General features: G+C 62.6%; 8 protein-coding genes across 8 annotated transcripts; 5 read left to right on the plus strand and 3 right to left on the minus strand.

Annotated features, from left to right (window-relative positions):
• Window positions 1-37: 37 nt before the first annotated feature.
• On the plus strand, window positions 38-208 carry RHTO_02994 (uncharacterized protein; the record flags this gene model as incomplete). The annotated part of the gene is made up of 1 exon (XM_016416666.1): window positions 38-208. One exon carries the CDS (start codon window positions 38-40, stop codon window positions 206-208), a length of 171 nt encoding a protein of 56 aa, XP_016276385.1.
• An 896-nt stretch (window positions 209-1,104) lies between these two features.
• RHTO_02995 (catabolite repression protein creC) lies at window positions 1,105-3,562 on the plus strand (the record flags this gene model as incomplete). The annotated part of the gene is made up of 8 exons (XM_016416667.1): window positions 1,105-1,180; window positions 1,221-1,897; window positions 1,955-2,078; window positions 2,138-2,596; window positions 2,657-2,741; window positions 2,801-2,876; window positions 2,936-3,148; window positions 3,206-3,562. The coding sequence occupies 8 exons, from the start codon at window positions 1,105-1,107 to the stop codon at window positions 3,560-3,562; spliced, it is 2,067 nt and encodes a 688-aa protein (XP_016276386.1).
• A 134-nt stretch (window positions 3,563-3,696) lies between these two features.
• On the plus strand, window positions 3,697-6,478 carry RHTO_02996 (Glycoside hydrolase, family 5; the record flags this gene model as incomplete). Its single annotated transcript, XM_016416668.1, has 5 exons — window positions 3,697-4,025; window positions 4,085-4,184; window positions 4,243-5,199; window positions 5,258-5,295; window positions 5,359-6,478. The coding sequence occupies 5 exons, from the start codon at window positions 3,697-3,699 to the stop codon at window positions 6,476-6,478; spliced, it is 2,544 nt and encodes an 847-aa protein (XP_016276387.1).
• Window positions 6,479-6,690: 212 nt separating this feature from the next.
• On the plus strand, window positions 6,691-7,601 carry RHTO_02997 (F-box domain, Skp2-like domain-containing protein; the record flags this gene model as incomplete). The annotated part of the gene is made up of 3 exons (XM_016416669.1): window positions 6,691-6,784; window positions 6,841-6,896; window positions 6,957-7,601. 3 exons carry the CDS (start codon window positions 6,691-6,693, stop codon window positions 7,599-7,601), a joined length of 795 nt encoding a protein of 264 aa, XP_016276388.1.
• A 256-nt stretch (window positions 7,602-7,857) lies between these two features.
• Window positions 7,858-12,765, minus strand: RHTO_02998 (RNA binding protein Jsn1; the record flags this gene model as incomplete). The annotated part of the gene is made up of 12 exons (XM_016416670.1): window positions 7,858-7,862; window positions 7,926-9,158; window positions 9,214-9,335; window positions 9,394-9,467; window positions 9,530-9,601; window positions 9,655-9,809; window positions 9,868-10,348; window positions 10,408-10,631; window positions 10,684-10,807; window positions 10,885-11,064; window positions 11,120-12,491; window positions 12,707-12,765. 12 exons carry the CDS (start codon window positions 12,763-12,765, stop codon window positions 7,858-7,860), a joined length of 4,101 nt encoding a protein of 1,366 aa, XP_016276389.1.
• A 719-nt stretch (window positions 12,766-13,484) lies between these two features.
• RHTO_02999 (uncharacterized protein) lies at window positions 13,485-14,281 on the minus strand (the record flags this gene model as incomplete). The annotated part of the gene is made up of 4 exons (XM_016416671.1): window positions 13,485-13,654; window positions 13,821-14,048; window positions 14,106-14,160; window positions 14,228-14,281. The coding sequence occupies 4 exons, from the start codon at window positions 14,279-14,281 to the stop codon at window positions 13,485-13,487; spliced, it is 507 nt and encodes a 168-aa protein (XP_016276390.1).
• A 602-nt stretch (window positions 14,282-14,883) lies between these two features.
• On the plus strand, window positions 14,884-15,144 carry RHTO_03000 (uncharacterized protein; the record flags this gene model as incomplete). The annotated part of the gene is made up of 1 exon (XM_016416672.1): window positions 14,884-15,144. One exon carries the CDS (start codon window positions 14,884-14,886, stop codon window positions 15,142-15,144), a length of 261 nt encoding a protein of 86 aa, XP_016276391.1.
• A 264-nt stretch (window positions 15,145-15,408) lies between these two features.
• RHTO_03001 (uncharacterized protein) lies at window positions 15,409-17,024 on the minus strand (the record flags this gene model as incomplete). Its single annotated transcript, XM_016416673.1, has 4 exons — window positions 15,409-15,526; window positions 15,606-15,852; window positions 15,913-16,084; window positions 16,146-17,024. 4 exons carry the CDS (start codon window positions 17,022-17,024, stop codon window positions 15,409-15,411), a joined length of 1,416 nt encoding a protein of 471 aa, XP_016276392.1.
• Window positions 17,025-17,154: the final 130 nt, after the last annotated feature.

The following is a 17,154-nucleotide window of genomic DNA, read 5'->3' on the forward strand; positions in this document are numbered from 1 at the left end:
CGCCTTCAAAACAGTCGCTCTAGCTCTGTCCCGGTCGATGGGGAGGCCCGGAAACCGGTTGATGTGCTTTATGCGACTACCTGGAAGGCTGTACATTCCCCTCCCCTTCCTCCCTCGTCGACGCCCGTGCAATCTTTCACTTCACCCCGTCACTCGCGCATCCGGTCGGTCGCGTACAGAGAGGCAGGAGTGTGCAGAGAGGGCCTGAGCGGGAGCTACGGAACGGCGGCGCAAAGCTGGACTTGCGGCGTGCGGGAGGAACGGGTTCGAGCGGGAAGAGAGGGAGGCGGAGGGAGCGAGGGCAGGTGCTGTTCACGCTGGGTGGAGTGTTCGCAGGGTGCCGGTGCCTCCTCACACTCTACGCCACACGGCGCAGGCCTTATGACGGGAGCGGCTGTTCGTTGTGGCCGTCAGTCTCCCCTTCCAAGGTAAGCCCCTTCCTTTCCTTTCCTTCCCCTCGCCCGACCGCCACCGCCCGACGATTAGATATTAAGTAAACCGAAGCAACCGGAGAACCCGTCCTCACGGCCCGGCTCTTCCCCTCAGTCGGGCCCGGCAAGTCCTCGACCGTCTTTAAGGATCCTCGGTCCTTGCGGGCTGGGGAGCCAAGAAGCGGTCGTGGCGCTGGAGCGTGTTGCGCATGGGGCCGTTAAGGCGTATATGATGGGCGAGGCGGACGCGCGGACGACGTTGGCGGCGAGCAGGACGAGGAACTGTTGGTGCCAATGAGGAACTGACCTTACCTCACCGCTTCGCAGGGCACGACCAGCCTGCGTTCTCGCTCCAGTAAGACGACTAGATGCACTTGTCCCTGTCGACTGCCTGCAAAGCATCGTCCATCACCCTCGTGTCGTTGCAGCCTTTCTCGAGAGCTGCTCCTCCTCCTCTCGCCCGCTTTCCCTCTTGCTTCGGTTCGCCCCGCTCGGTTCGTGTCCTGCGCCATCTGCTCGAGCTCTCCTAGGCTTCAGCCAGCATAGCAAGCGACTTCACCTGCCATCTCCTCCGCCCCCACCTCTTCCCCTCGTCTGCCTCGCTCACAACGCTCACTCTGCTTGTCTGGCTGCTTTGCTTGCTTGGTCCTGCTCAACAAAGCGCGCTTGACCTATGGCGGACCTGAATCTCCCGCCGCAGTCCTTCTTCGCGGCGCCTGAAGGCGAGTCCTCGCTCTCCTCATTCTCCGGTCCTCTCCCTCGCTGACCAGCTCTAATGAACTCTTGCAGGCGTTTACACCCTCGTCTCACAACAAAGCATCGTCCCAAACTCGAACACCATCGGCTCGAGCACCGCACACTTCACTCCAGCCCTCGGTATCGCCCCGCCCGTCTCTGTCGGCCTCAACGGTGCCCCTGCACAACCTGACCAGACTCAACCGGCTGCTCCTCCGCTTTATCCGTCGAGGTTGGCGGCTGTATCGGTGCGACTGCCGCTGAAGGAGGGAGGGGCGGGATTGGCGGGACTAGGGATGTCGATCGGTCGAGGGAGGGGGAGGGACCAGGATGGAGGATCGTCTGCTGGGATGACTGCGTCGTTCACGAGCGACGGAAGCGCCGAACGAGATGGAGCGAACGGAGCAGGAGGAAGCGGTGCGGGCGGTTCGAACAATCCGCCTCCCAGCAGCCCTCCCCTGAAGCGCAAACCGCTCACGAGCTCATTCTCGATGCTCGGCGGGCTTTCACTCGCAGCGAGCGACGGATCAGGCGGAGCAGTACCGACGAGTCGACCCGCAAGACCGTTCAAAGGCTCGAGTTCGTCGTTCATTCGCAGTTGGGAGGGGTTGCCGATTAGTCAGGTGCAGCTGAGGGCTATTGCGGAGGCGAACGCAGGGAGGGACACGATTTTTGGGTTCCAGACGCTTGGGAAGGCGGTTGTGTGGACGGAGATTGGGAAGGGGAAGAAGGTGCGTCCGATTTCTCGCTTTCCATCTTTCTAGTCGGACTGACGATTCATCCTGCAGGACTCGCTGAGCCGCGTCATCTTTGCCAATTTTCCGACTTGCATCGACGCGAACCAGCATACCGCCTCGCACACGCAGGTCGACGTTCTGATCGGCTTCAACTCGGGCGACATCGTCTGGATGGGTGCGCCGCGTTCTTTCATTTGCCTGGCCTCTGAAGCTGACTGCTCTCGTCTCTTGCAGACCCGCTCACGGCCCGCTACTCGCGATTCAACAAATCCGGCTGCATCACCTCTTCCGCCGTCACCTCGATCCTCTGGCTCCCTCCCGCTCCTCCCAAGTCCCCCTCCTCACCCTCAATCGACCCCTCCTCTCCCTCGACCACAATCCGCTCAAACCTCTTCGTCACCTCCCACGCCGACGGGTCCATCATCCTCTGGGACAAAGACAAAGAAGACTGGAGCGGATTCGTGCCGCAGCCTTATCCCCCGATCAGATCCGCCTCCTCGCCTGCGACGGGTCAGAAGGAGAACGAGTGGCCTCTCGCTGGTGCGGGAGCAGCGACGATGGGCGCGGGAAAGATCGCAGATGGGCAGGAGGATATGGTCGTGAGCAAGTTGCCGCCGACGGATCGGAAGGGTCAGAGTACGGCGAGGTTCAATCCGGTGTCGCATTGGCGGGTCAGCAAGAAGCCGATCAATGGTGCGTGCCGTCTCGGGGGGTTCTTCAGTCTTGCTCGTTTTCTGACTTGTGCGTACGTAGCGCTTGCCTTCTCGCCGGACCTTGCGTTGTGCGCTGCAGCAGGAGAAGACGGATGCCTGCGGATCATCGACGCGGTGGAGGAGAAGTGCGTCCCCCCAACCTTCCTCGCAAGCTGCCGGTGAAGCTGACCTTTCCACTGCGCAGGCTGCTCGACTGCTTCTCGAGCTACTTCGGCGCGCTTCTCTGCGTTGCATGGAGTCCTGATGGTCGCTTTGTGGTGGTGCGTCGCTCATACTCGCCTAGTTCGTAGCGCCGTAGCTGACTACTTCCCTCGTGCAGACCGGCGGACAAGACGACCTCGTCACGGTCTATGCCCCGCTAGAACAACACATCGTTGCTCACTGCCAAGGCCACGCTTCCTGGGTGACAAGCGTTGCGTGGGACGCATGGCGGAGCGAGGACAGGACGTTGCGGATCGCGTCGGTCGGCGAGGACTGCAAGTTGATCTTGTGGGACTTGTCGAGCGCATCGTTGACGAGGCCGAAGGCGCATGTCAGTCGTGTCCGTGAGTACCTGCGCTGAAGTTCCGAGCTGACCCTCGCTCCGCAGGCCCACCCGCACGTCCGGCGACACTCTGCCTCGTCGCAAGTCTCGCTCAACCGGCGCTCGAACAGCGAGTCCGCATGGCACCTCCCTCTCGACCGCACCGAACGATCCGCCGGTCCCGCCTTCCACCCTGCACCCCGACGAGACGACGTCTCGCTCCTTCAACCTGTCGCCGTCAAAGTCCTCTCGACCGACCTGTTCAGCGGCGTCCAGATCCTCCCCGACTACGTCTTGCTGGCGACGAGGGGCGGACAGGTCAAGCAGTACGACCGTCCGCCCATCCACGAGTCGTTGCTCGGCGGGCTGAGCAGCGAGTTTGCGGCGTCGGTTGTGCGGCTCGATGCGCGCGCGCGCGGGTGAACGGTTCACTGTTACGTCGTATGTTCCTGGCTGTGCTTTGTTGCAATACTTTTCCACAGTCGCGAGTGACCGACCTTGGGCGGCGCGGATTGACGTCGGTTGGCTTCTGCTCGTTCACTCTACTTTCGCTGGGAATGGCTCCCGTAGACAACAGGTCGCCCATCTCTGGGCAGCCAGTGCCGCCACACTACGTCCATGCGAGCGACTGCCACTTCCGCCTCACCGACGGCCGCACCATCCTCCTCCGAGGAATCAACCTCGCCGCCTCTACCAAGACGCCGCGCGGGCAGCCTGGGGCCAAGCTGGAGGGTTTCTGGGAGTCGGCCAAGTCGGGCGAGATGAGCTTTGTCGGCAGGGTGCTCGAGCTGGACGAGGCAGACGAGCATCTCGAGCGGTTGCGGAGGTGGGGGTTCAACTGCTTGCGCTTTGTGACGACCTGGGAGCAGATCGAGCACGCTGGACCGTGAGTGCTCTCCCTTCTTATGCTACTCTCGAAGCGCTGACCGACGTTCGTCCACTCAGCGGCAAGTACGACCAGGACTTCCTCGATTACGTCGTTGCGCTCCTGCGAAAGTGTAGGGAGTATGGCTTCCGCGTCTACATGGACCCCCATCAAGACCTCGTGCGTCTAAACCCCTTCTCCCTGACGCGAAGCCGCTGACCAGATCGTCGGCGTAAAGTGGTCTCGCTTCTCTGGCGGTTCAGGCGCTCCTTACTGGACCCTCCTCGCCTGCGGCCTCGAACCGCAGAACTTTACTCGCACTCGTGCTGCCGTCATCGAGTGCGAGTGGCCCGACCCCGCCTCGCCTGACCCTTCCGCCTTTCCTCCGATGATCTGGGCGACGAACTACTCGCGCCTCGCCTGCCAAACCGTCTTCACCATGTTCTTCGCCGGCCGCGACTACGCTCCAAAGTGCATCATCGACGGCGTCAACATCCAGGACTGGCTGCAGTCTCACTACTTCAACGCCTACCGCAAACTCGGCCAGGCTATCGCGCAGGCGGGCGACCTTCTCGACGAGACGGTCATCGGCTGGGACTCGATCAACGAGCCGAACGCAGGCTACCTCGGCGTCGAAGATCTTGGTCAGCACGGCAAGGACAGCGTCCTGCGAGTTGGGCCGATGCCGACTGGTTTCCAGGCGTTGCGGATGGGCATGGGCGAGAAGATGGAGGTCGAGAACTGGATGTCGGGTCCGCTGGGACCGAAGCGGGACGGATCAGTCGTCGTCGACCCGCAGGGGACGGTCGCTTGGCTGTCGCCCGAGGCTGAACCGAACGGCAAGTCGCCCTGGGGATGGCAGCGAGATCCAGGCTGGAAGCTCGGCACCTGCATCTGGGCGCAGCACGGCGTCTGGGACGTCGAGTCGAAGACGCTGCTCAAGCCCGACTACTTCAACGTCTACCGCGGCGATGGCGGAGCGTCGGGTCGCCACGTCGAATTTGGCGCCGACTACTGGCTGCCGCATTGGCGAGCGTGGGCGCCGGTCGTCCGCAGCTTCCACCCCGAGGCGATTCACTTCATCCACAGCCCCGTCTTCCAGGTCCCGCCCAAAATCGACGGACCCGAGATCCAGAACCGCGCCGCACACTCGAGCCACTTCTACGACGGCTTGACGCTCGTCACGAAGCATTGGGTCCGCCGCCTGCGCTGCTTCTCTTCTCATCGTGACTGATCAGATGCCGTTCCCACAGAACTGGTTCAACGCCGACGCAATCGGCATCTTGCGAGGGTGAGCCTTCATCTCGCCGCGCAGCTCGCTCTCCAAAGCTGACGCTGCTTCTCCGTCGAACAGGAAGTACCCGTCGGTCGTCTTCGGTGTCAAGGTCGGCGAGGCTGCGATCCGAAGATGCCTGCGCTCGCAGCTCGGCGTCCTCCGGCAGGACTGCTTCGACGCGCTCGGCAAGTTTCCGACGATGATGGGCGAGATCGGCATTCCCTACGACCTCGACAAGAAGAAGGCGTACAAGGACGGCAACTACGCCACGCAGGTTCGCGCGCTCGACGCCAGCCTCAACGCCTGCGATGGCAAGAACATGCTCAACTATACCGTCTGGAACTACTGTCCCGATAACTCACACGAGTGGGGCGACAAGTGGAACGGCGAGGACTTGAGCGTGTGGAGTCCGGACGACGCCGTACAAATGGTCAATGCGCGCACCGCCGTCGGTCGACGAGCGCGAGCACTCGGCAACGTCAACCCCGGCGAGGGCGGCATCAAGGCGAAGCGTGACTCTTCCAGGTCTTCGTCAGGCTCGTCGGGCACGGTGACGCCGCTGGACGACCCGCTGCACCCGATCAACCTCAACGACGGGTCTCGCGCCCTTCCCGCTTTCGTCCGCCCTTACCCGGTCAAGACCGTCGGCACTCCCGTCTCGCTCGATTTTGACATCCGCTCGTCGAAGCTCACGCTCGAGATCCGCGTCGACGCGAACGACGTTGCCGACCCGGACCTTCCTACCGAAATCTACATCCCGCTCGCCCACTACGCCGCGCACCCCCAAAAGGTCAGCTACCACGTCAAGGCCGCTTCACAGGCGCATCACCCCGGCGGTGCCGTCCGTCATGCCGCAGCTGGCAACGTCTCCCCTAACGACCTCGGCAAGTCGAGCGACGAAGCGACCGACCTCGCTGTCAAAGTCAAGGTCTCCGCTGGGCGGTACGAGGTTGACCGCGACGCTCAGGTTCTCAAGTGGTACTACCCGCGCCCCGCTTCGGGCTCGATGACCGTCAAGCTCGAGCTTCAGCGAGACGGAGGTCCCATCCCGCTGTGGGTAACGCAGTGGTACCGCAGCGGGTCGGAGCGCGCTGGGCTGCAAGAATGGAACGGCAACACCTGTTCGCTCGTCGGCGTCACCCTCCTCGGCGCCGTTGGAGTCGCCTACACGGCCGTCTCGTTCTGCAGGAGTTGGTGATCCCGCTCGCATAGACAATCTGTTCGTTCTCCGTTGTAGAAATGTGTCAATAAGTCTGTTGCATCTCGTAACAGTGCGAAACTGGCTTGTCCGTCGGGTTGCTCGCCAGCGAGGGTGAGGGTTGCCCTCCTCGCTCACGCTTGCCTCGGCTCACCACGCTCAACCCTTGCGCAGTATTGCTCAGTCTGCTGCTGTGCACTCATTAGGACGCCATGACGACTCGCAACCCGCCAACCGCCGACGCCGTCGAGAAGAACCCATCCCCACCCGGCCAAACTGATGAGGATGTACAGCGGGACAGACAGGGTGAGCGAGCGTGCGAGCTTCGTGGGGCGCTCTTAAGCTGACTAATCTACCTACAGCCTCGAACGGCAGCTGCCCGAGGGACGTTGTCGGCCATTCTTCCCTCTCTCGCCTCGTGGGTACACCTTCGCTCCCGCCTGATCGCGCTCGGCTCAAGCGGCGTCTTTATCTGCAGGAACGCTTGCCCACCGAGCTCCTGTCCCACATCCTCTCTTACGACTACCTCACTTGGAAAGACCTCGACGCCTGCTCGCAAACTTGCGATCGACTTCGCGCTATCACCCGACCAGAGCGAGGGCTGGTGTGCGTGGTACGATTATTTGAGCACAACAACGGAGAGAGCAACTGGGTCGTCGAGGAACCCAATTCGCGGCGAATGTATTACCGATCACTGCAGAACCAGCATTTCTGTGCTGAGGTGCACCGGGTCGAGATCTACAGTCGTCAACTATACACCGACGGAGACCAAAATTACATCGACGAGTTGGAACCCGAGTTCTGGACGTTTGGCGGGGTCGACTGGCGCGACCAACTCAACTCGTCGAACCTGGACCAGCTTGCCACGCAGCGGGTCGAGGAGCTGGTCGCAAACTATGGGTTCGATCCCGGCGACGACAGCATCCCCACGATCCTGCGTGCGTACCCGAACACTCGGAGCGTCCTCCTAGCCGACGTCGAGCACTTCACTAGGCCAGATGAGCTGCTCGAAGCAGTGCCGGACTTGCGGGAACTTGAGTTGGTGGAGGATGAATACGAAGTTTCAGACGAGGAGATATGGATTGAGACACTGGCGGAGGCCGGTGTACGGTACATAGCTTAGTTGTCGTGCAGCCTTGGTGCAGCCAACAATACACTCTCGACCAATCTGGCGTCCGAGACTTGCTGCAAGGCGTGCTCGATTGCGTGATGATGAATGGGCTACAAGAACAGAGAGGAAGAGAAACGGCGAAGGGTAAGCACAGGCGGGAGGAATCATGCGAGTGTAGGCAAGTTTGGACGAGTAGAGACAATGCGATGTAGGATGCGAGTGAAAGCGAGCTATCGACGTGAGAGAGAGATAAGCGGGCGAGAGGGCGCTAGCCTGTTGAGCGGAAGAAGCGTCAGTATCGTCGCCGAGGAGAAGCCGGCGGAACGCTGGACTCGCCATTGCCAGGCTTGTTTGCGTCGAACGGACCGCCGGGCGCTTCTTGCTGGGCAGCGAACGTACCGAAGCTGCCCATCGGGTAGAACGGCGGAGGCGGCGAGGCGAGAGGCGAGAAAGCCGGGTTGAAGTCGCTCGACGCGACGCGCAGCGCCTGGAACGGATCGGGACTGCTGATTGACGGGTATGCGCTGCCGGGCGGAAGACCGGGCGAGAAAGGCAGGCCAGGGTGCGCCATCATCGGCGAGACGGCGGGGGACGAGGCGGAGGGCGCATGGCTGCTCGGCGGCGAAGTGTGGCCGAAGGGCGGCGAGAAGGGGCTGCCGAACTGCGAGGAAGGTGCGGGCCCGCCGTAGAAAGGCGGCGGAGGGTATAGCGGGTAAGGCGCGGCGCCAGAGTAGGCGGAAGGGTATGGGGATGCGGTGCCGTAACCTGGCGCCTGCGGGTAGGGGACCTGAGGAGTGACGAACTGCTGGTGGCCGGACGGGACGCGGCGAGAGGGAGCGTGCGAGTGAGGCGGACCGCCGAAGCCGTGCGTAGGCGAGCGAGCGGGACCGCGGCCGCCGTGGTGAGGTAGCGGACCTGGCGTGTAAGGCGGCGTATTGCCGGCGGGAGGTCCCAAGTAGGTTCCGCCGACCTCCTCGATCAGCTTGCGGTAGGCAGGGACGGCTTCGACCTTGAGCGAGGCGATCGCCTCCTTGATGCGGTCGAAGAGGTACTGGCGGCGCTCGACGGTGAGGTGCGTCGAGCTCGTGACCTTCTGGATGCAAGCCGTGCCGTGCATCTGGTCGCCGAGGATGTCCTCGAGCACTTTGGCGTTGGGATCGAGAAGGGCGTCCACCATGATGCGCTGCGCCTCGTCGTCCTCGTGCTGGTTGATGACGCGCATGATCGACTGCGACGCCAGCTTGTGCGTACAGAGATGCGAGAGGTGCGGGGCGAAACGAGGAGCGAGAAGCGAGTACCGGTTGGGAAGGTCGGAGGATTCGAGGAACCAGGTGATGAGGAGGGCGCCGTTCGAGCTGGTCGCGAGCGGGATGGCGTTGAGGACGATGCTGGCGGCGACCCGTTTGACGTGCAGGCGAGGCGACTCAGGATTCTCGAGCGTTTGGCGAGTGCTGCGAGCGCCGAAACGTCCAGAGCCAATCTCCCAGATCCGGTCGACCATGGCGTCGAAGACGAAGTCGGCGTAGGGCGAGCCGAACCGCAAGGCTCCTTGCACGACGTAGTTGCCGACTGCGCGAATCGACGTCAGCTACGATAGCTTTCGCAAGCTCGGTGCGGCACTCACAATCGTTGAGGAGGAGCGGCGGCGTGTACGGCGTCAAGCTCTGCTGGATCAGCGCATACTCGTCCTCGTCCTGCGCGCACTGGATGACCTTCTGCACAGCCCAGGTACCGTTCTTGTGCGTTCTGTGCGGGGTGGTGGGTAAGCTGCTGAAGCGGACGCGAAGGAAGAACGGGGACGCACCCAATTGGAGCGAGGTGAGGCGCGATGCGCTCGAGCATAGCCTTGCGGACAGGCGTCGACGTCTGCTCGAAGAGCTGTGGCGATGAGAGTGAGTCAGCGGGCAAGTCCTAGTGACGGGATGGATGGAGACGCGCACCTTCTGGACGAGCGTGTTGCCAAGGTAGTCGGACGCGAGCGGGACGATCTCATCCATCAGGTCATGAGCAATCTGTACGAAGCCGTGTCAGTAACCACTCGAGTTGAGTGAATAACGCTACGCACCTCGTCGACCTCGTCCATCGGCAACTCAGACTCGAGCCTCTTGCGTATCTCACGAAGGCGCGGCGCATCGTTGTTAGAGTAGCGGCGGGCAAAGCGAGGGTCGTTGAGCACGGCGAGTGGGATCGAGGTATAGTACATGATGGGCGGTCGCTCCTCTGCGAACGGCAACATTAGCGGAGTGTGCGGCGGAGGCGAGAGGCAAGCTCGACTCACCGCCGACAGCAGCGACGTGCTCCTCGAGATCCGGGTCGCCCTGGCTGAGCTCGCGCATAAGAAGCTGCATCTCGTTGATTGAACCCTTGTGCGTCTCGACGGGCTGACCATGCGGCGGAGACGGCTGCTGGAAGGCGTGCGCCGTGGCGTAGTGGCTGTTCCCGACGAGCCCGAGCACCATGTTGCTGCGATAGTCCTGCATCTGGCCGTCGGCGAGTTGGCGCTCGACAGGGATGTTCGACACGCCGCTGATCTGCGAGAGGGCGTTGTAGACGTGCGGGTACGAGCCGATGCCGTTCGCAGCCGCTGTAGCAGGCGTGCCGTCGCCGTTGACCTGGTTCGCGAAAGGCGCATTCGAGACCTTTGTCGGGACCTTGGCGAAGCCGATGCGAACAGGGCCGACTTCGGCGCCGAGGATCTCGCGGTTGTTGAGCGACTTGCGTGCGGCGACGGCGTCGTCGAGCCGCTCGAAGTTGACGAACTGCAGGGCGAGAGTATCGTCAGCCTCAAGCTAATCGGGAAACGAGAAGGCCGACGCACCCCGCAAGATTTGTGCGTGAGGACCCTCGCGCTCTCGATGGGACCGAACGACGAGAAGACGGCGAGCAGGTGGTTGGGTGTGGTCGTCGGCGGGATCGAACCGATCCAGAGCGCCCTCGTCGGCTGAGTCTGCAGGTTCATCTCGGCGGCAGAGACGGGGGCGGGACCGGCAGTCGAGCGAGGGTGGACGAGGCCGGGCGCGGTCGGAGCGGGAGTCGACTCGGCTGCGGAAGCGAACGTCAGTGAACCGCATCGTGAGTCGGGAGGTGAGCGCACCTTTGCCGTAGCCGATGCGAACGAGGCCGCTCGTCTTGGTGAGCTGGCCGCCGAGGCGGTTCAAAACGTCCTCCTTGGCGCGCATCGCGTCCGCAACCGAGACGAAGTTGACGAAGCCGCATTCCTGTGCGGGGACGACGTCCTCAGCAAGCCCTCCTACGAACGGAAAGAGGCCTGCAAGTTGCGAAGGTCGCGACGCACCTTTTCCGGGATCAACCGCAAGCTCTCGATGGCTCCGTACGGCGCAAAGACGTCCTGGAGCTCGGCGGGCGTCGTCTTAGGGTCGAGGTTGCCGACCCAGAGACTGCGCGTCGGTTGCTGCACGGGCGGCGAGAGCGAGACGGCTCCTTCGGACGTGCCCCAGCCTGAGCCCCCCTGCGACTGTGCGAGCGCGACGTCAGCATGGCGCCGAACGAGAGAGAGAAGGCGTGCGCACCGGGTCCTCGCTGATGCTGAGCCTGCCCATCCTCGAAGCCATCGCTGCAACCGGACCTTCTCCAGGACTCGTTGCGCCAATTCCGAGGTGTCGAGGAGGGATCCCAGCGGTCGTGCCAGCCCTGCGACGTGGGATCATCTCGCCCTTCGAGTCGTCGATGATGCCAATCGTTGCTGACCGTCCGCGATTTGGGTGGTCCGCGGCGGCAGAGGAGGAGGAGGGAGGCTGAGGCGGGAGGAGGCTGACGAGCGGCGGCGCGGGTGCAGGTACGCTCGCTTCGGCTTGTGCAGGCGGTGTGGTAGCGTCGGATAAACTGGCAGCTGTCGCGTACAGGAGGCGCGTATGGTCGGACGAGCTGCTTGGACGGTGGAGAGGGTGTGAGGGCAGGTGGTACGGCTGGGGCGGCGACGAGTTGAACGGGTCGTCGCGCGCGGCTGCCGGACTGTGTCCTGCAGCTGAGCTAGGGTACGAGGCGGACGGGTGCGGCGAGTGGAAGAGGGAGAGAGCGTCCGCATTGAAACGGGGCGGGAAGGCAGAGGCGACCGTGTGGCTTCGGAGGCGCTGGTGTGCAGCAAAGTCGCCCAGCGCGCTCGGAGCAGGCTGGATGCTGCCTGTAGATCCCAATCGCTGCATCGGAGGCGCCAGCGACCCCGACAGCGAGTTCGACCGGGCATTGACACCCGTCGCATGAAGAGGTGCACTCGTCAAGAGGCTTTCGTTCGTGCCGCCACCGCTCGAAGAGGTCTCTTCCGCCAGTCCGAGGTAGTCCAGTGTCCGCACATGCGAGTCGTCTCCGTATGAGCTCTCGTCCGGGCTTCGAGGATCGCTCGCGAGGGTCGAAAGCCGAGTTGTCGGGTCGCTTCCGCTGCGATCTGTCCGCGTCGTCCAGTCTGCGCTCGAGAAAACGCCTGGACCGAATGCACTCGACAGACTCGACGGTGGGAGGGTCAACGAGCCGGATCGCAGTCGATGTTGGGTTGCGGCAGCGGAAGAAGGTGGGAGGAGGGCCGAAGCGAAAGGCTGTTCGAGCGGGGTGGTCGGGCCTGAACCTGGTAGAGACGCTGTACCGTTGTGGAAGGCTGAAGGAGCCAGGAGGGCGTCGGGCGCGGCAAGAGCTGATCGCAGGCCTGCCGCGGATGAACGCAGGTGGAAAGTCGAAGGAAGGGTGCCGGCTCGAGGTCGTGCGGCTAGCGCGGACGTCGCACTTGCTGCGCTAATGCCGTTCGCATCGATAGGCGGGAAGAGAGAGGTCGAAGGGGAAGAGTCGGGACCGAGGAGGGAGACCTGGGGGGTTGTCGAGGAGGACGGTGTGAGGACCGATGAGCGTGGTGGGCCCAGTAGCGAGTCCTCGGCCTTGAGCTCGTTTGCTCGACTGCATAGGGCGAAAGAACGAGCAGTAAACAGTCAGTTCAGGGTGCTTGACTGTTCCCTCGAGAGTAGCTGCGACCGCTTCAGACGCTCTCGCCAAGTCCCGTGCGCCCTTCGCTCCCTTCGCTCATACATCCCCTTCATCCAAAGAGTCCTCCCGTAGTCGTCTACTCCCCGCAAAGCCTCTCGCTCTGTGAGCGAAGAACCCAATCGACGCACCCTTTCAACGACAACGTCGGGCTACTCGCGGCAGACCCGTTCTCGCCCACACTAGCCATATCCTGTCTCTCCACGAGCGGCTGTCTCAGCGTGTCGAGCAGCGTGTCGGGCGGGTTGAGGAGGGAGAAGGGGTACTGCGGGAGATGGGGGACGACGTCGATGGTGGATTGGAGGGGAGCGAACAAGGCTGGGGATTCGCGAGAGAGTGATAGGGTATCTAGGCGGTATAACCGGTCGTTTGCGGGCTGCTCGAGTCGCTCGTCGCTGTCGTGGGCGTGTCGTCGTCGAACGGGGAAGCCGAAGGAGGAGTAAACGAAAGGACGGCGGTCGCTGCTGTTGCTGGCGATTACTGTATCTGATAGTGCTCTTCAAAGCGAGCGTAGAGCGGGCAACAAGCAGCGCAGGCGAGATGAGCGACGACAAGGTCCGTGGGAGAAGTGCCGAAGGGACCCCTTTGTGCGAATAACTCCTCATCATCTCCTACCGCCTCCTTTGACTTGCAACAGTGTCCAGAGAGCTCATACAGACGCTGGCGAGCGCGAGCAACCGTCCGGAAGCGTCTCAAGTTGAGGACGGGGATTTTTCGCACGAAGGCACGCGCAGCAAGGACAGCGTCGAGGGAAGGAGCGGAGGAGTTGATGACCGTTTCCTAAGGCTGACATCATGGCAGTGGGAGCGCTGAGCGAGCTGAGCCGAGGGATGGTGCGCGACGGTCGTGAAGGTTGTCGAGAGTTGCGAAATGCGAGTTGTTGCGAGTTGCCCATTCATCCCTCCAAATCTATGCCGCCCCAGCACCTCCACAGCATCCGACCGGCACCGCTTCCGCCTCGTCCTCGCGCCGTCTTCGCCGCCGCCGCACGCCCTGGTTTCCAGAGGGAATGTCGAGCGGTTTGGGCTGCTTGACTGTGTCGTTGTCGCCTCGTTCTGTTTCGTCGTGGATGCGGAGGGCTGCAGTGTGAGTCGAGGTATCCGGAGAGTGGGCGGAGTGGCGACGAAATAAGGCGTTAGAGCGACCGAGGAAAGGGATTGAGGCGGAAAGACAATCAAATCGGGTCAGCTGGTTCTTCCCTGTCACGTAAGTCGATAACACCGCAGATAAGATGCTCCGACGCACCGTAGTTGCCCTCGTCTGTCCGCACGCCCTGCACGACGTTCGTCCTCAAGAACTTGGCAATCTCGAACGCGCCATCAATGTGCTCGTCGACCTTTTCCGGCGTCAACTCGTCCTTTGGCGCAAGCTGTGGAGGCGGTACGAGCGGGTTCTGCGCAGCGAAGGGCGAGCGGGAGGCGGAGGAAGAGGGGATGAAGCGGTTGAAGAGGATGCGGGTCTGCTGGTGAGCGGCTGCGGGCACACGGCGAGTCAGCGCGACTGCCAAGAATCCCGGGGTTCTCCACGCACCCTTCAAGGCCAGCTCGTCGCCCTTGAACGTGAGCCGTTGTGACCGGAGAAGCGCCTGTCCTCGGAAAGCGATGAAGTCGGTCAGCCCGCGCCCTCGCTCGTGTGAGACCAGCTGGACTGACTCGGTAGGCAGATGCAGCCCTTGCGCACTGCGCGGGCGTCAGAGTGAGCGACATGGCGAGAGGTGGCGGTCGTCGTCGAGCGAGACCAAGGGTTGCCCCTCTGCCGCTCACGAGCTGGTCAGCAGAACTCTCGCTGGCTCGCTTCGCTGCGTTCAGTGCGCTACTAGACGTCTGATCAGAGTGCGTGAATCGCTCTCCAGCTCACCCGCGCGGTTGCCGTGTTCCTCTCGCTCCTGCCTTGCTCTGCTCGCGACTTCCAACTGAGGGTGGGTCTCGCTCGAAGTTTTTGGCTTGGCTTGTCTTCTTGCTCTTCTTCCCTGCACACGACTAGCACTGCGAAGCTCGTGTCGATCTGTCGCGCGACAACACCCCTCTTCGCGCCTGTCCTCCTTCGAGCGTTCATTCGCAACTCCTCTCAGATCCGACGACGATGCTCCATGCCTTCCCACCCCCCCTCGTCTCCTTCCCACTCTCGAAGCCATCGCCAAACGAGGTCGCCGCCTTTGCACGCCACGAACTACTTCGCCCCTTCCTCCCTTCGACCGTCCTTCTCGCCGCTCTTTGGGACAGAAGGGACGACGATTCAGCGCCAAATCCGCCTTCTACACTCTACCTCCCTATCGGTCACTCGATGAAGAGGAAACGCAGCCTTAACGATGGCTCGAATCCCTGGACGATCTCTGGGACCCTCGCCAAACGCCCTCGAACCGTCTTGTCTCCCCCAGCTTCGGCTCCGCCACAATCGCCGGACCTCTCACCGTCACCGTCCCCGCGCCTGTCGCCAACAAGCTTCGAGTTGCCCGCACCTTCCGTCCCTCTTCCGTCCGACAGCCTCACCAACACAAACACACAGCAAGACCCCTTCACCTGGCCGCCGGTATCGGAGATTGGACTCGAGCCCGAAGACGAGGCAGTGATGCCGGAGCAAGAGGAGGGCGAAGTTGTTGTGGAGGAGGCAGAAGACAAGGGACTGGACGAAGTGCGGGTCTTGCGAGGCGCGTTGTGCTGAAGCGTCAAAGCAGTCGGTTTGTGCTGTACATAGCTGTGTATCCCATTGAAGTCCACTCTTTTCGGAGTGTGGTTCGAATGAGAGCGACGGGACTCGCAAGCGAGAACGGAGCCTTGCACAACGACACACAAGTCTATACACAAGCATACACATCGCTTCCTTCGTCCCCTCCTCACCGCAACGGTTGGCCCGCGTAGTCCTGGCGCATCCTGATGCGCGACTCGGGCGGGAGGTACTGCTCGAGGCGGCCGAACCAGTGGAAGTAGGTTTGGCCTGAGATCGCGCCTTGCCTGTGAACCTCGGCGTATTCCATCAGCGAGACAGCACGCACAACATGTGAATGCGCTTGCAGCGAGACGGCCCACGCACCTCCTCAGCGCATTCAGCGTCCTTTCCACCTCCCTCCCCAGCAACACCCGCGCATCCTTATTCTTCTTTGCCGCCTCCTCAAACGTGATCGCCCTCCACTGCAGCTGGTACCAGCACGACCGATCCCAGACTTGCTGGACTTCTTTTCGCAGGAGGGCGGAGAGAGGCGCGGCGTTTTCGGCGCGCCAGGCGGACGCGAGGCGCCGTTGTGCCGAGGCGGCGTCGGCGTGTTGCTTTGCGAGGTCGTCTGCAATCTTGTGCTTGGTGAGCGCAAGCACGAGATAGAGCTCCTAAGGGAGATACGCACCTTTGAGGGAGAGTTTGGCGGCGACGAAGTACTTGCCGACGTAAGCCGAGGTGTTGACGCCCTTCTCGAGGAGCGGCAGGGCGTCCTTGAGGTACCCTCGTTGCACTTCTTCCGCCGCGCGCTTGTCCTGTAGAGGTGCTCGGAGGTAGCCGTTCGCGACCTTGGCGGCTTCCTGTCCGCCTGGAGAAGGTGAGCACGCGAGAGCAGAAGCGGGAGACAGCAGTCGGACTCACGACAAAGTAGTGGTAGGTCCCCTCCATCATGCGCAAGACCGCCAGCACCGGCTCATACACCGCCTCGATCCACAGCCCGTTCGCTCCCCTCGCATCGTACAAGTCCCTCGGTCCAGGAAACCTCTCCTTCAGTAACCGCTCCGCTTCCCAAATCGACTGTTGCATCCTATACGCGAGCCCTTGCTCCCAGAACGCCATGGGAGAACGGATCTTGTTTCGGTACCGGCAGATGTTGCTCGAAGGAAGGGTCTCGCCTTCCTTTAGATTGAGGACGGGCGGCGGACGAGAGGGGTCGAAGAAGACGGAGAAGGTCATTGGAGGAATGGAGGCGGGGCGTGAAGGAGGCGGAGTCGGGAGAGTCGACGAACGCGAGCGAGAGAGCGGCGCTGGACTGGGCGTGCGAGGCTGCGAACGTTCGGCCGGCGGCAGGTTGAACGAGACATGCGGGCGCTCGGTGCGGGTTGACGAGGCCGAGCGAGAGAGGTAGGAAGGTCCTGCTGGAGAAGGAAGAGGCGGTCGAGCGGGCGGATAAGTGACGGCGCGCGCGGGCGAAGGGGCTCTAGGCGGAAGTTTGCTGGCGGTGAGGGATGACGGGCGAACGAGACTCGGCGGTCGTTCGCGAGACGAAGCTGAGAGCGAACGGGAGAGAGGGCGAGGCGGCGTGGGGGATGTGCGAGAGCTGGCGGGCGATGGTGGGCGAGCTGGTGGGCCGGGAGTCGGTTTTGAGGGCGTGCTGGGAGACCCTGGCCGTATTGGTATCGGTCGAATCTGGGCGAGGGAGGAAGGAGATGAGCGAGATTGAGGGAACAAGGCGAAAGGAGAGCTGCTCACGATGGGAGGATCAGGGCGGGTGATGGAGACTGAGCGGCGGCGTTCCATGGGCTTGGCGGGTAACCAGGAGTCTCTAGCACAGCGGTATGGCTCAGCAGGGCTGGCAGCGATAACGGAGCGGTGCAGAGAGAGGAAGCGGGGGCCCAAGGAGGAAGAGGAGGTCGAGGGGGCACGTGCA

Source organism: Rhodotorula toruloides (genome assembly GCF_000320785.1).
Source record: "Rhodotorula toruloides NP11 unplaced genomic scaffold Scaffold2, whole genome shotgun sequence".
NCBI lineage: Eukaryota > Fungi > Basidiomycota > Microbotryomycetes > Sporidiobolales > Sporidiobolaceae > Rhodotorula > Rhodotorula toruloides.